The sequence below is a fragment of the Branchiostoma floridae genome, chromosome 3 (genome assembly GCF_000003815.2).
Source record: "Branchiostoma floridae strain S238N-H82 chromosome 3, Bfl_VNyyK, whole genome shotgun sequence".
In the NCBI taxonomy this organism is placed as follows: Eukaryota; Metazoa; Chordata; class Leptocardii; order Amphioxiformes; family Branchiostomatidae; genus Branchiostoma; species Branchiostoma floridae.
Window position 1 is genome coordinate 23,020,893 of NC_049981.1, and position 13,648 is coordinate 23,034,540.

At 44.5% G+C, this 13,648-nt stretch overlaps 2 protein-coding genes across 2 annotated transcripts; both read left to right on the forward strand.

The window, feature by feature from the left end:
* The first annotated feature begins 3,941 nt into the window (after positions 1 to 3,941).
* LOC118411648 lies at positions 3,942 to 12,778 on the forward strand. Its single transcript, XM_035814126.1, has 4 exons — positions 3,942 to 6,595; positions 6,739 to 7,032; positions 7,668 to 7,967; positions 11,689 to 12,778. The coding sequence occupies exons 1-4, from the start codon at positions 6,106 to 6,108 to the stop codon at positions 12,108 to 12,110; spliced, it is 1,506 nt and encodes a 501-aa protein (XP_035670019.1). The 5' UTR covers positions 3,942 to 6,105; the 3' UTR covers positions 12,111 to 12,778.
* On the forward strand, positions 4,524 to 6,073 carry LOC118411755 (malignant fibrous histiocytoma-amplified sequence 1 homolog). The gene is made up of 2 exons (XM_035814238.1): positions 4,524 to 5,947; positions 6,049 to 6,073. The coding sequence occupies exons 1-2, from the start codon at positions 4,524 to 4,526 to the stop codon at positions 6,071 to 6,073; spliced, it is 1,449 nt and encodes a 482-aa protein (XP_035670131.1).
* Positions 12,779 to 13,648: the final 870 nt, after the last annotated feature.

Consider the following 13,648-nt stretch of genomic DNA (forward strand, 5'->3'; position numbering starts at 1 on the left):
GTGACCCACAGGCAATGGAGGGGGGGGATAATCGCCCATGGTAGGCTGCGGAGCGAGGATAATTCAAAAGTTTAGACGAGGGATTCCCTTTGGTTGAACTTTTAAGATAGCCGTATGGGCAGAAACAGGTTGTGCTATTTAAAACGTAGAAGCCCTCTGATTGTTACGCCCGGGTGCCATCCTATTTCTACCGGGGCTCCTTACACTCACTTCCCTAAAATGTTTTAGGGGTAGCGAGTGTAAGCAGCCCCGGTAGAATACGGATGGTTCTCAGGCTTCTGATTGTTTGCCTATAAACGCGGAATATGGAGGATAGGGAAGGATGGTGGAAGATACTTATGTCCTTCCGTACATTTGCGCAAGCGGCACGCGTGGTCTTTAAGGCTTTGATGTCTGTTAAATTTGAGACTAGTAATATATAGCATAGGTACTTCGGTGCAAACAGAAGGAGTTCGGTTGAAGTTGTATGTTTAGTTTATTGTGTATGAATCTTTTAATTAGGACAATAAGGTTGAAAACCCGCCTTGACTTCCTTCTGACCGCATATGTCAACTTTATGGCACCCTGACGTCATCAGGCTTTGATGTCTGTTAAATTTGAGACAAGTAATATATAGCATAGGCACTTCGGTGTAAACTGAAGGAGTTTGGTTGAAGTTGTATGTTTAGTTTATTGTGTTAATAACAATGTGTATGATTTTTTAATTAGGTCAGTTGTGTGGAAAATCCGCCACGACTTCTTTCTGACCGCATATGTCAACTTTATGGTACTCTGACGTCATAACGCCTTGATGTCTGTTAAATTTGATACAAGTAATATGTAGCGGAGACAATCCAATGTGAACAGAAAGAGTTTGGTCGAAGTTGTAATGTATGTTTAGTTTATTGTGTATGAATCTTTTACTTAGGACAATATAGTGGAAAACCCGCCCTGACTTACTTCTCACCGCACATGTCAACTTTATCGCACTCTGACCTCAACACGCCTTGATGTCTGTTAAATTTGAGACTAGTAATATGTAGCGGAGATACTCTTGTGTCAACAGAAAGAGTTTGGTTGAAGTTGTATGTTTAGTTTATTGTGTATGAATCTTTTAATTATAGGACAATAGGGTGGAAAACCCGCCTTGACTTCCTTCTGACCGCATATGTCAACTTTATGGCACCCTGACGTCATCAGGCTTTGATGTCTGTTAAATTTGAGACAATTAATATATAGCATAGGCACTTCGGTGTAAACAGAAAGAGTTTGGTTGAAGTTGTATGTTTAGTTAATTGTGTATGAATTTTTTGAATTAGGTCAATAGTGTGGAAAGTCCGCCACGACTTCTTTCTGACCGCATATGTCAACTTTATGGTACTCTGACGTCATAACGCCTTGATGTCTGTTAAATTTGAGACAAGTATTATGTAGCGGAGACAATCCAATGTGAACAGAAAGAGTTTGGTCGAAGTTGTATGTTTAGTTTATTGTGTATGAATCTTTTAATTAGGACAATATAGTGGAAAACCCGCCCTGACTTCCTTCTGACCGCATATGTGTTTTTATGGCACCCTGACGTCAACACGCCTTGATGTCTGTTAAATTTGAGACTAGTAATATGTAGCGGAGATACTCTGGTGTTAACAGACTGAGTTTGATCGAAGTTGTATGTTTAGTTTATTGTGTATGAATCTTTTAATTAGGACAATAGGGTGGAAAACTCGCCTTGACTTCCTTCGGACCGCATATGTCAACTTTATGGCACCCTGACGTCATCAGGCTTTGATGTCTGTTAAATTTGAGACTAGTAATATATAGCATAGGCACTTCGGTGTTAACAGAAAGAGTTTGGTTAAAGTTGTATGTTTAGTTTATTGTGTATGATTTTTTTATTAGGTCAATTGTGTGGAAAACCCGCCCTGACTTCCTTCTCACCGCATATGTCAACTTTATGGTACTCTGACGTCATCACGCCTTGATGTCTGTTAAATTTGAGACAATTAATATGTAGCGGATACAATCCAATGTGAACAGAAAGAGTTTGGTCGAAGTTGTATGTTTAGTTTATTGTGTATGAATCTTTTAATTAGGACAATATAGTGGAAAACCCGCCCAGACTTCCTTCTGACCGCATATGTCAACTTTATGGCACCCTGACGTCATCAGGCTTTGATGTCTGTTAAATTTGAGACAAGCAATATGTAGCGGAGGCACTTGGGTGTAAACAGACGGAGTTTGGTTGAAGTTGTATGTTTAGTTTATTGTGTATGAATCTTTTAATTAGGTCAATAGAGTGGAAAACCCGCCCAGACCTCTTTCTGACCGCTTATGTCAACTTTATGGTACTCTGACGTCATCATGCCATGATGTCTGTAAAATTTAAAACTAGTGGTATGTAGCGGAGGCACTTGGGTGTTAACAGAAGGATTTTGGTTGAAGTTGTATGTTTAGTTTATTGTGTATAATTTTTTTCAAATAGGACAATAGTGTGGAAAACCCGCACCGACTTCCTTCTGACCGCATATGTCAAGTTTATTGCACTTTGACGTCATCACGCCTTGATGTCTGTTAAATGTAAGACTAGTTATACGTATCGGAGACAATTCATTGTGAACAGAAAGAGTTTGGTCGAAGTTGTATGTTTAGTTTATTGGTAATGAATTGTTTAGTAAGGACAATAGAGTGAAAAACCCGCCCTGACTTCCTTCTGACCGCATATGTCAACTTTATGGCACCCTGGCTTCATCATGCCTTGATGTCTGTTAAATTTGCCACTAGAAATATGTAGCGGAGGCACTCAGGTGTAAACAGACGGCGTTTGGTTGAAGTTGTATGTTCAGTTTATTGTGTATGATTTTTTAATTAGGACAATAGGGTGGAAAACCCGCTCTGACTTCCTTCTGACCGCATATGTCAACTTTATGGCACTCTGACGTCATCACGCCTTGATGTCTGTTAAATTTGAGACTAGTAATACATAGCGGAGACAATCTATTGTAAAGAGGCAGAGTTTGGTTGAAGTTGTATGTTTCGTTTATTGTCTATGAATTCTTTAATTAGGTGAATAGTCTGGAAAACCAGCCCCGACTTCCTTCTGACCGCATATGTCATCTTTATCGCACCCTGACCTCATTAGGCTTTCATGTCTGTTAAATTTGAGACTAGTAATATGTAGCATAGGCACTTGGGTGTAAACAGAAGTCGTTTGGTTGAAGTTGTATGTTTAGTGTATAGGACAATAGAGTGGAAAACCCGCCCTGACTTCCTTTTGACCGCATATGTTAACTTTATGGCACCCTGACGTCATCATGCTTTGCTGTCTGTTGAATTTGTCACATGGGCTACGTAGCGGATACACTTCGGTTATAACAGAAGGAGTTTGGTCGAAGTTGTATGTATAGTTTATTGTTTAATTGGGTCAATAGAATGGCAAACTCGCCCCATCTTTCTCCCGATCGCATATGTCAACTTAATGGCAACGCTGTGATGTCTGTTAAATCTGTGCGTCACTTTAATCTTAGTTGCCCGCTCTCTAATACTGATTATCACTTAGGCCCGCTGTGGGTCGTTAATCAAATCATGTAAAATTTTATTGGTTTTGTAAAACGTAGGGTTTTTCAAGACCCTATTTGCTTTTCTGCTAGTGATTTGGCGGTAGTTCATGAGATTGTCGCTAGGTTTTGTTTCTAATGTCTAATTTGCACTTTATAGATGGAATGTTACTTTCTAATATCATCTATATGTGAATTCACATTTCATGAGCTGTTACAGAAGATTTGAAGCAATATCCGATATGCATTGAGTGCCATGGACGCTTTGGGGCGAATTTAGGAAATTTCAGTTCCTTCGAATCGGTATCTGAATAAGTAGCTATGTTCGGTCTTATCACGAATCGGCGGCTGAATGGGCGGCTACGAAAGGGCGGATGAATAGGCGGCCAACTTCAGCTTGGTGGAGGACATCGAGAAGATTTTGACGAAAATCATTGCAAAAACAGAGGAATCTAGACTGGAGATCGGTGTTCTGTGGCTGAATAGTAACGGCTTAGAGGCACTAACTGACGACCCCGCAAGGGGGCGTGACTTAAGTCGACTGAAGAATCTCATCCAGTTAGCTCTATGGGATAACAAACTTGCTGTCTTCCCAGAGGTTGTGGTGAAGCTGAAGAAGTTAGAGCGTTTGAATATTTCTCAAAATGCAATCGAAAGCATTCCAAATAGTATCAAGGAGATGAGCATCAGTTTAAAAGAGTTGTGGCTAGGCGGGAACAGGATACAAAACGTCCCAGAAGACTTTTGTTACCCAATCTCGAAATCCTTTATTTCGGACATCGACAATACAAAGACGGCGGAAACAACATCAGTGATCTCCCAAAGAACTTTGGCCAGCTATAGAAGTTACATACGTTATATCTGTATGCCAATAAGTTTACAAAGTTTCCGGAAGTGATATGTCAGCTTCCTAGAATCCGAGACTTAGATGTGGGAAAGAACAAAATTCGACATCTGCCAGAAGAGATACATCACATGAAAAAAGTCACCATGTTGAAAGTTGACGACAACTTGTTGACAGAGCTCCCAAACGGTTTATCCCGACTCAACAACTTGTTCCAATTGGACGTACGTGGCAACAGCATAACGTTCCTACCTGTAGAGTTCGGAAAACTGACAATGCTGAAGATATTTGATATCAAGAGGAACCCGATTGTGCAGCCACCACTGGATGTCTGCCTGCTAGGAGTAGAGAGTATCAAGACATACTACGAAGACCTGGCGAAGTCGGAGCGAGTTTCCACCGTGCACCGGAAAGTTGTGCTGCTTGGAGAATCGTTCGCTGGAAAGACAAGTATGAAGAACGCTCTCCAAACGGGCGAATCCCATTTGACCAAAGTGAGGGATCGCACACAGTGTATGAACATAGACTCGTGGTGCTCTAAGATAGGCGGCGAAAGTCTGGAGATTCGGGTGTGCGATTTCGGAGGTCATGATGTGTACACACTGACGCACCAGTTTTTCCTGAGCGAAGGATCTCTTCACCTGCTGGTGGTAAATCTGAAAACTTACCGCAGACGACAAACCGCGTTCAACAGAGCGGTGAGGTTCTGGTTAGAGAGTGTGGATTCTCGCGTCGTCAATGCAGTCGTTTATCTAGTGGGAACCCATGCTGACAGGTTGACCGCGGGTGAGATAGAAGGGAAGACCCGAGACATCAAAGATCGCGTGATGAAGTACATCGAAGAAAGAAGGAAGCACCTGCACTCGCAGATTGAGGAGGTAGAAACACAGCTTGTCAAAGCAAGGGACGAGGCAGAGTATGTCATGAGGGCGTATGCAAGCAGAAAACTAGAGCGACTACAGCGCAAGGTAGAAAAGCTTCGGTGTGAATTGGATAGTGGTCTGAAGTTTCTGAAGAATGGTGACGTGGCAGTAGTGAGCTCCAAAGACATGACCGGCATCACCGACTTGAAAACAGATGTGTTCAAAATCTCAGTCGACAAGGATCTGTTCCCGAGCGCTCATTGTGTCCTGCCCAGATCATGGATCAACATGGAGAAACTGCTCAAGTTAGAAGGGGAGAAGTCCAGCAATATCAGCCTCTCATGGGAGGAGTGTGTGCATCTCGGGTCAAAGCTTAATCTAGTTTCGAACGGAATGGAAGCTGTGATGGGCTACCTTCACAAAACCGGCTCCGTCCTACACTACAGGGGCGACGTCCTCCAGAACGTTGTGTTTCCTGACCCTACTCAGCTGATCACGCTTCTCAAGCTGATTTTTGACCACGACCAAGAACGCCTCCTTGGCGCCTTAAGACAGAATTCTAAGATGTCCACAGAGGAATTTAGCGTCGTGCAGAACAACTTCGTACGTCGCGCAATCCTACCGAAAGGTGTACTCCTCAAACATTTTAGTAAGAACAAAACAACGACAGACGACTTCGACCACCATCAAGGTGCTGGAGACATTTGGTATCACCCATGTCGTGCCGTCACCGCCCAAGGGTACCGCTGGGACCGCCTTTCTGACGCCGGGAGAGGTGTACTACAGGTTCCCTTGGTTCTTGCCGAAGTCACCCGGCACGCCGCCGCACGTGAAGCGATGCTGGCCGACACGAGTGCCCAACGAAATGGAACAGATTGGAGTAGAGTTCACAATTGATGGCAAGGAACCGACTGGTCTGTTTGAAAGACTGTGTGCTCAGCTGCCTCCGCATCTCTGTCCAGGAAACGACTGGTCAGACGGCACCCTGTCTTACCTTGGAGAACAGCCAGTCTTGGTCCGTCGGAAAACGGTGGAAAATGGAGTGAAGATCATGATTTCAGGACGCGCTGTTTCAGACAGGATTGACGACATGTGGCTGTACGCCATCATACCGATTGTAGAAAAAACAAAGCTCCTGCTGAAGGAATGGTCTCGCTCCTGTTGGACATGTAGTATTCCATGCCCACATTGTACCAAGGCCGGTCTGAAGCGGCTCGGTTATTTCAGTGCTGGCCTGCTATGGGAGGAGAGACCCGACAAGCCAGCTAAGTTACAGTGTCCGAGACCGCGAGATCGCTCCAACAAAGCTACCCCTGCATCTCTGATGACCATGTTGGTGTACCCACCTAAAGCAGGTACTTTTGAAACGCCTTACTTTTGTTTACTAGGAATAATATCATTTTACACAAAAGAGGTTCCTTACCCGAAATCCTCTACTTTGACTCATGTAATACACACAAAAGATCAGTATCTTAACCATACCCCCTTTGTGTTACAGTTCCTACAGTTGCGCCATCGGATGTGGTCGTCAACCCGGCATCATCGACTGAGATCGAAGTGAGTGTTGGTGGGATCCCTGTTCACATGCGGCCATGCGTCATCCTCGGGTACATTGTGAAGTACACGGGAGGCGGCAGGGAGACAGTAGAGGTACCGATGAAGGACGGACAGCACACGGTAACGCTGAGAGGCCTGAGGAAGTCAGCCAAGTACACGGTGACAGTGGCAGGGTTCACCGCTGGTGGTGTGGGCAAAGAGTGCGACCCAATCGACGTCTTCACCATGGAAGATGGTAACATGATCAGTGTGTGTTTGTGTGTGTGTTTTTGTGTGTGTGTGTGTCTCTGTCTGTCTGTGTGTGTGTGTGTGTGCGTGTGTGTGCGTGTGTGTGTGCGTGTGTGTGCGTGTGTGCGTGCCTGGGTGTCTGTGTGTCTGTGTGTCTGTGTGTGCCTGTGTGTGTCTGTGTATGCTCGCGCGCGCGCATCTCTGTGTGTCTCTGTGTGCCTGTGTCTGTGTATGTATGTGTTTGTGTCTGTGTTTTTCTATATGTATGTATGTATGTATATATATTCTGTGTGGCTGCATGTGTATTTGTGTGTGTGTGTGTGTGTGTGTGTGTGTGTGTGTGTGTGTGTGTGTGTGTGTGTGTGTGTGTGCATATGTGTGCGCGCCTGGGTGTATGTGTGCCTGTGTGTCTGTATGTGTCTGTGTGACTGCGTGTGTATTTGTGTGTGTGTGTGTGTGTGTGTGTGTGTGTGTGTGTGTGTGTGTGTGTGTGTGTGTGTGTGTGTGTGTGTGACTGTAATATTGAATAACCCTAACCTGTTTTTCACCTTGTGCAGTACATGCAGTCTATTGCGGCCATAATTCAAGCTATCTCACTTTTATCGATAACGCTTGTCCTTAAATATATCTTTTGCCTTGTAGTTCCAGACGCACCACCTGTAGATGTGACCGCGTTCGCATGTTCCATCAGTGAGATTAAGGTTTTCTGGAAAGCGCCACCAAAAGACCAATGCAACGGAGCAATCCTTGGCTACAATGTGCGGTACCGTGGAAAGAACGACGTCGGTGCGGAGTATGAAATGGTGTCTACAGACACCACCCACGCTGTACTGCAGAACCTACAGCGGGCCAGAGCGTACAGCATCACTGTTCAAGCCCGCACCTCCATTGGGGAGGGCCCCTTCAGCCACCCGCCGGTCGTTAAGAGGACTCTACTAGATGGTAAGATCAAAAAACGTCATAGGACCATCAAGTGAGAGTTAAAGTGATAATCCATAGTGTTGACGACTTCCAAATTCACCCATATACGCATAATATCTAGGTAAATCTAGGTGGCGCTTTCCGAGCAGCCGCAGGTTTCTGTAGCTCTGCAATGTTTGTCTTTTTATACTGTTTAAATCGTCTGTCTCTCTGCGAAAGAGCAGTTTTAGTACTTGGAACAGTCTCGTGAAAGTTCTCACCGCGAAAAGGCAACCTCGCTGGTCGATGTGTGTGTCATTTCTGTGATTTATGTGGAGCTGAACTCGGGACTGGGAGCAGTCGTACAGAACAATGGCGGGGAGGGGTCCTCTGATGTACACGGCAAGCTTCTTCCACCGAATCAAGTCGGCGGCACCTCCTGCGGGACCACAGCTGAAGACACGGCTACGCGACCTGGGTTTACTACGTCCTCGGGGCCGGTACCGAGGTACCCGTGCTGGGAGGAACTTCCATCGCAAGATTTCCACCATAGTTGGTCACAGGTATGAGACGGGGGACATCTTTCCATCATTGATATGCAAATCTGGCCATTCTCCGCATGGTGATCGTCGCAAAACAAACACTGCAAATCTCATTACCATAGCAACCAGGTGTGATGTCAAGACGTCCCGACCTCACAAGCTGCCAACGATACTCTTGAGCAATGCCCGATCGTTGTGCAATAAACTTGACGAGTTTGAATATCGCCTATCCGACTCACTAACAGATGTCGCCATAATCTCAGAAACATGGTTCAGTGAGTCTACACCAGCTGAAACCACAGACATCCAGGGCTATACAACTTTCTCACGTCCGCGCCCAGATCGACCGGGTGGAGGGGTGGCTATATACGTGAGCAATGAAATCCCTTCAAGTGCACTTGACATACCCGTACCTAATGAGCTCGAGTGTACTTGGGTCAAACTGCGACCATGTCGCCTCCCACGAGCAGTGTCCAGTCTAGCAGTCTGTGCTGTCTACTCGCCTCCGAGCTCTCCTTGTACGGAGCTACTTCTGGACCACCTAGTAGAAACCGTCGACTCCCTACAAGTGAAACACCCGGATATTGGCGTGCTCATTGGTGGTGACTTTAACCATGTGGACGTTAACAGACTCTGCAAGAGTCACAACCTACAGCAGGTCATCAGCCAACCAACTAGGGGCCAAGCTACACTTGACCTCCTCATCACGAACCTACATTCTTACTACTCACCTCCTTCTGTGCAAGACCCACTTGCGAATAGTGATCATAACGTTGTGATTATGAATCCAAAGAAGAGAACCAATAACAACAAACTTGTAAGGCGGATATGTAGACCCATCCCTGACTCTGCACTGCGCTACTTCGGCCAGTGGATAACCTCTCACCATTGGCAGGAGGTCTATACGGTCGCCTCTGCAAGTGAAAAGTCCCAGGCAATGTACAGTACCCTTCAATCCAAAATTGAAGAGTACTTCCCCCTGAAGGTTATCCGGTTGCATCACCTTGACAAACCCTGGATGACTCCGGTGATTAAGTCCCTTATACATGCTCGCCAACAGGCCTTCGCCAGAAAAGACTTCACCTCCTGGAAGCAATTAAGAAATAAAGTTCAAAGGAAAGTCAAGAAGTCAAAGAAGGCGCACTATGACGGGAAAATCAAATCACTGAAAAACGAAGACCTTGCCCAGTGGCACAAAGGTATTAAGGCCATGCTTAACATGAGGAAATCAGACCCTGTAATCCACATTGACGGTGTGAACAACAGTGATCTCAAGGTACTGCTAATGCAATCAACAAATCACTAGCCGCTGTGATTCAGTCCTTGCCTCCGATCGACTTATCACTGTTACCATCGTACCTGCCGTCACTCCCGGCTCCTTCAGTACAGCCCTGGGATGTTTACTCTAGACTCCAGAAAGTAAAAACCAGGAAAGCTGCTGGACCGGACGGTATCCCGGGAAAACTCCTCAGGGAATTTGCATATGAACTGAGTGGACCACTTTCTGACGTCATCAACTCGTCTCTTCTACAGGGGAAAGTACCTGACGAGTGGAAAAGTGCGATCGTGGTGCCGGTGCCCAAAACAAAACCGCCCTCTGTCGATCAACTTCGCCCAATTTCATTGACTTCCCTGTTGGCCAAAATCGCTGAAGGATTCATAACACAGTGGACTCTGTCTGACATACTACCTCAGATCGACCCCCAACAGTTTGGATGCCTGAAACGACCTGTACAAGGCGTCAGACAAACCGGGAACCCTGTGCTCATTGGTATCTACTGACTACAGCAAAGCGTTTGATCGGGTAAGCCACACCATCGCTGTAACCCGATTGATGGAGATGGGTCTGCGTCCGTCTCTTACGTCGTGGATCGTTGACTTCCTTACGGGGAGACGCCAAGTCGTCCGTTATCAAGGAACCCTCTCCGACAGTGCTACCATAACGTGCGGCCTACCACAGGGAACTCTTCTTGGGCCTCTGATTTTTGTGGCTTACATCAACAGTGCGGCGCGTCAAATCTCAGCCAAAAGATGGAAATTTGTGGACGATTTAAACCTGTTAGAGATCAGAAACCCCACCGTAACACCTTCGTCCCTGCAAAACGACCTTTCTGACCTAGAGAAATGGTCTGGTGAAAACAGCATGGTACTACATCCTGGAAAATGCCAAGTTCTACATGTGAAGTTCAGCAAAGCAGTATTCATACTACCGCCCCTCAAAATTAACAACAACGAACTACGACAGGTTCAAACCATGAAGATTCTTGGCGTCTTAATGCAGTATAACCTGAAGTGGAATGCCCACGTGGACTACATGTACTCTAAATCCAGTCAGCGTTTGTTCTTTCTCAGAAAACTCAAACACTTCCACATCGGAATTGAAGACCTTGTGATCGTGTACACCACCTACGTCCGTCCGATCACCGAGTATGCTGCACCGGTGTGGCATCCCGGACTGACAACATCCCTGTCCAACAAACTCGAGAGAATCCAACGCAGAGCAGTGCGGATAATCCTGGGAGCTAACTACACCAGCTATGCTGAAGCCTGCTCACAACTTGGCCTACCCTCACTTCACCAGAGGCGTGAGAACTTGACACTAAAGTTTGCAAAGTCCCTTCTAACATCCAGCCAGTACCGTCATCTCCTGCCACCGGACAGACAGAGTATTAGTGGCAGACAGACTCGCTCCTCAAACAACTTGGACTTGGTTCATTGTAGAACAGAGCGACATAGAAACAGCGCCGTCCCATATATGGCACGCTTGATCAACACATAGCCTACCAATGTATGATGTTGCTGTAAATAGCTCTAACTTACTTTTAACGACGGTGTTGCGTATTATTGTTTTGAATTTTAAATTGTAATAAGTTGTATACTTCGCATTTGCTTATCCTATAATCATTTTTGTGTAACATAATATATAAAAAGACTGTCAAGCAGTGCAATTCAGCCCTTTGGGCTGCAAGACCGCTTTTAATTTGTCATTCTTGTTGAAATGAATGAATAAACCAATCTACTACTACTACTACTAATATGGTATTTTCTGTGTAGAACTTGGGAGATGCAATAATTATTGTACATGCATATCAAAAGGCTTCATGCTGAGAGGTGACACTGTAATGTATATTTGGTGATGCATGGTGGCGCTTTTGTGGCAAGCTAATGTTTATACAAATTTCATGGACATAAACTTCACATCCACAACTCTTCTTTCACAGACCCAAGAGACGATGAGCTGGAAGACGTGACGGACATGTTGGTTGATAAACTCTTCATGGAAGACACTCGCCGCCTAGCGATCAACTTAGGCCTTACAGTCGTGCAGATCGACGATGTGTGCCGGGATTGTGACCGCGATTCGAGGGAAACCAAATATCAAATGCTTAGAAAATGGAAACAGGTCACAGGAAGCAATGCTACGGTACTGTCTCTGTGTTCGGCTCTTGAGGCTCTCGATGCAAAGGTGTCCGAAAGTGCCGAACATTGCCGACCAGGTGCCGAACACAACCGAGCACTCGCCGAACACTGCCGAATGGGTGTTGGCCAGCCCTGGCTCGAAGGGGTTTACTATATTAGTTTAGCCAAGCAGATAATGGATTCTTTTGAGAGCAAAAGTCCAGAGCCAACGTCCAAAGAATGAACTGAGCAAACGAAAGAAAAGCGCGAACATCCGCCTGATCAGCAACGCTTAGCAACGCATAACGTTAACACTGAAGGAAAAGTCAAAAGGGAAGCTAGCGGACGAACAAGGAACTGTGCAATATACACGCACATACACACAAAAGTGTGCGCACAAAGAACAGAACATGTGCGAAATCTACACAGCTAAAGAACTGAGCAATACGCAAGCTCTAAAAATTTGAGAAATACTTTGGTGAAATGCTCCCAACAATAACTGTAAATAGAACAATTACTGTAAATAGAACAATAACTGTAAATAGACATAAGCAAACAGTATCTACACTGCGCTTGTTCGTGTTATCATAAAAGTTTATATGATAACATATTGAGTCACATTCAAATTGATATACACGTATGTTCACTTGCAAATGTGTATACTATACGACGTGTGGTTAAAACATAAACAGAGGAGGTTATCAATAATTAGGGCTATGATTGTTATGTTTGTATGTTTTATCAATTGTTGTCATCATATCAGACGGATGCTTTATATACCAAAAAAACTTTCTTGAAATGTTGTACTTTATCCAGGGCCTCCATGAAAAGCAGTGTTAGTCACTGATGGGAGCTTACCCTGGTAAAAGAACACAGAAATAGATCAATAAATATATACTTCTGTTACCAGTACAGTAGGGTAACCACTGGCTAATTCCTCGCCTATTAAGTTCAAGGGATTGTTTGTATGCTTTCTAAGCACATGTAGCATGTACATTACATGTAGTGTGTACATAACCTGTAGTGTGTACATAAGTTAACCTTTAGTGATGCAATACATTCGCCAAATAGCAATTGCTAACGCAACTGGATATGATTTCATATGATTCTGTGTCATTGATAAAAGGTAGTGGACGCTGCCTGAAATGTCTGACAGTACTAGTTCCTTTTCAAATAATATCCAGTTGCTTGAGTATTTGCTATTTGGCGTATATTATTACCTGAATGCCTTCTCTTCAAGATGCCATACATTGTATTAATACACAAGTTTTGTGTCCATATACATTGTGTTGTGTATGTGTAGTGTAAAGATGTAATCGTGTTGGAAAAGAACATGAAGAACAACTTTAAAGTCTGCTAAGATTATGCACTCACTTTGCGACTAGCCATGTGCTCTTTGTATATAGTCAAACCTGTCTATAGCGACCACTATAGACAACCGGGGACAAGGGACCGGGCAAATTTGGCCACTATAGACAGGTGGCCTCTGTATAGAGGTGGCAACTTGTAGATAAAATACCCAAGGGACCGACAAAAAGTGGCCACTATGGACAGGTGGCCCCTCTGTAGAGGTGGCCCCTAATACAGGTTTGACTGTACATCTTTCGGCAAGGTAAAAAAAAAGTATTGAAGAAATAAATGGATTAACGAATGAACAAGCCATTACACAAATAAATGAATAGATAGCTAGATAAATAAATCAAACAGAAATATATTCTGACTATGCTGCGCTGTGTTCATATAAAAATCATGTTGATATGTGAAAATGTATTTTTGTCAATA

Excerpts from the sequence above, each read along its gene's own strand:
- LOC118411648 (XM_035814126.1), top strand. The coding sequence starts at position 6,106 with ATGGAACAGATTGGAGTAGAGTTCACAATTGATGGCAAGGAACCGACT. Across the intron at positions 6,596-6,738 it reads GGTGTACCCACCTAAAGCAG|TTCCTACAGTTGCGCCATCG; the intron begins GTACTTTTGAAA and ends TTTGTGTTACAG. Across the intron at positions 7,968-11,688 it reads TAAGAGGACTCTACTAGATG|ACCCAAGAGACGATGAGCTG; the intron begins GTAAGATCAAAA and ends CTTCTTTCACAG.
- LOC118411755 (XM_035814238.1), top strand. The coding sequence starts at position 4,524 with ATGTTGAAAGTTGACGACAACTTGTTGACAGAGCTCCCAAACGGTTTA. Across the intron at positions 5,948-6,048 it reads CAAGGTGCTGGAGACATTTG|TCACCCGGCACGCCGCCGCA; the intron begins GTATCACCCATG and ends TTCTTGCCGAAG.